General features: G+C 57.3%; 1 protein-coding gene across 1 annotated transcript; it reads right to left on the bottom strand.

Moving 5' to 3' along the window:
- Positions 1 to 213: 213 nt before the first annotated feature.
- On the bottom strand, positions 214 to 1,588 carry PHACADRAFT_266612 (uncharacterized protein). The gene is made up of 4 exons (XM_007403413.1): positions 1,350 to 1,588; positions 1,212 to 1,252; positions 981 to 1,147; positions 214 to 919 (listed from the first exon to the last, which is right to left on the bottom strand). The coding sequence occupies exons 1-4, from the start codon at positions 1,476 to 1,478 to the stop codon at positions 366 to 368; spliced, it is 891 nt and encodes a 296-aa protein (XP_007403475.1). The 5' UTR covers positions 1,479 to 1,588; the 3' UTR covers positions 214 to 365.
- Between the last annotated feature and the right edge of the window lie 334 nt (positions 1,589 to 1,922).

Raw genomic sequence — 1,922 nt, forward strand, 5'->3', positions numbered from 1 at the left:
AGTTTCGGCTTCATCGCGGCTCGTAGCCTGGCGACTCCCACAGCCTGGGCTGCCTGGCAGACTGGTTCCCAAGCTCAGGAACCAAGTCCCGCCGGTATCAAAGAATGCCATTCCGACTGACGATTTTTACGCACAATATGTTTATCAGAACTAGTTTAGGGGCCCACGCTAATGTGTAGACTTGGAGAGCCGATGTATCCGAGTCGCGCAGAGGGCACGACGAGCCATGAGAACCCTACTAGACAGCGGCTTGTTAAATCAAGTCTCAAGCTGATGCCTGTACAAGTAACTGTGCGCAGATGCTGGTCTCGAGGAGCTAACCGGCATGACATATCTCTAGGGTGGACTCGAAGACTGCCCGACGTTCATAGTCGCTTGACGGACCAGACCATAAATTGCGACGTCGTGCCCTCCGGCATGTCTGGCCGCTGGACCTCCACCAGCACGGCCTTCGTCTCGACCTTGCCCTCCCCGAAAATATCTTCCCAAAGCGCCTCCCAGCTTTCGGGACTGTGACAGAACATGAGCGTGCCCACAGGGACGTTAGGAGTCGCATGGTCGACGAACAGGCCCTTCTCGAGCTTCCCAACGTGCGCCCCGAAGATAAACGAGCCTGGTGCCGGTGAAAGCAGTGACGCGATGCGATGCGCGAGCTCGCTCTGCTGTTCCTCATCGAAGAGGTGGAATAGTGACGAGGCGTAGATCACCGACAGCTTCCCGCGGAGCGGGGTGAGCGAAGTCAGGGCGGACAGGTCCACTGACCGTTCGCTTCCTGCCGCCGGGGTGTTCGTGGCCTCCAGAGTGGCAGCGGGGTCGCCGCGCGCGAGGAAGGCGTCGCTGAAAACGTCGCCGGGGACGAACTTGACCGGGAACGACTCAGGCGTAGACTTGAACACCTTGTGGCCCATGTCCCAGAATTCTGTCGTGCACACGCTCAGCCAAATGTCTCGGAGCTGCGAGATGATCTAGGGTGCACTCACCGGGATGGAGATCCGAGGCGACGATCTGGTTGGCTGGGAATCCATCCAAAACGGCCCTCCTGGCGTCATTGCCAACACCGCAGCCAATGTCGAGAAACAGTGCGCCTGTGCGTTCCCTTCCGAGCTGCAGGAGGTTCTGGTATGCGGGAAAGCGAGATATTCTCGATCTGGCAGACGTTCGAACTCGCAATTAGCAAGCGGCAAGGCAGTCGCTTTATGGCAGAGACCCACTCTACAAAGCCGCAGACCCGAATACACGGATACGGATGGATCTACCGTTCGAAATTTTTTGCCTTTAATTAATCCTTCTTCCAATGGAGATCCCGGGCCAGGCTCCGAAGCGTCGATGGTTGATTAAAGAGTACTCACCGCATAAATCTCGCGCTGGACCTGGAGAACATGCTTCTTCAACTCCACCGGATCCCTGATACCTGTGAGCTCGGAGACGAACTCGGTCTCGGCGTCGTCGTAGAATTTCTCGTTGAGCTCGGCGTCCATGGGCTGGGATGCTGTCACGCCCTTGGTGTTGGCCAGTGATGGAATCGGATGGTCCGCACGCGCTGCCTAAAGCGGAAACGTCGGTAGAGCCACAACGCTACAGGTCCGCCGCTCCGAGAGAGGGGGCGGGAACGGATGATTGATGGCCCTCTGTTCGCACCCTTCCCCTCTTATATCGTCCTTGGGCTGCGCAATGAGTCCCTCACGGTCACAGTTGCGGTCTCATCGCAGCTCCCACAGCCTGGGCTGGTTCCCAAGCTTAGGAACCAGGCTCTACCGATATCAAAGGATGTGTTGGCTGCGTTTCCGCTCCCAGAGCTAATTTAGGCGCCACACTAATGTGCAGACATGAATGGCCGACGCATTGCGCAGAGGGCATGACGGGTCATTGGAATCCTACTAGACGGTCGCTTGTCAAATCAAGTCATATGCTGATGCCCGAAG

Source organism: Phanerochaete carnosa (assembly GCF_000300595.1).
Source record: "Phanerochaete carnosa HHB-10118-sp unplaced genomic scaffold PHACAscaffold_1136, whole genome shotgun sequence".
NCBI classification, from domain to species: Eukaryota; Fungi; Basidiomycota; class Agaricomycetes; order Polyporales; family Phanerochaetaceae; genus Phanerochaete; species Phanerochaete carnosa.

Bases quoted from the DNA above. Each gene is read 5' to 3' on its own strand.
- PHACADRAFT_266612 (XM_007403413.1), bottom strand. From the start codon at position 1,478: ATGGACGCCGAGCTCAACGAGAAATTCTACGACGACGCCGAGACCGAG. The intron at 1,253-1,349 runs GTGAGTACTCTT...TTCGAACGGTAG, and splicing joins TCCAGCGCGAGATTTATGCG to ATCCATCCGTATCCGTGTAT. The intron at 1,148-1,211 runs GTGGGTCTCTGC...AACGTCTGCCAG, and splicing joins CGGGTCTGCGGCTTTGTAGA to ATCGAGAATATCTCGCTTTC.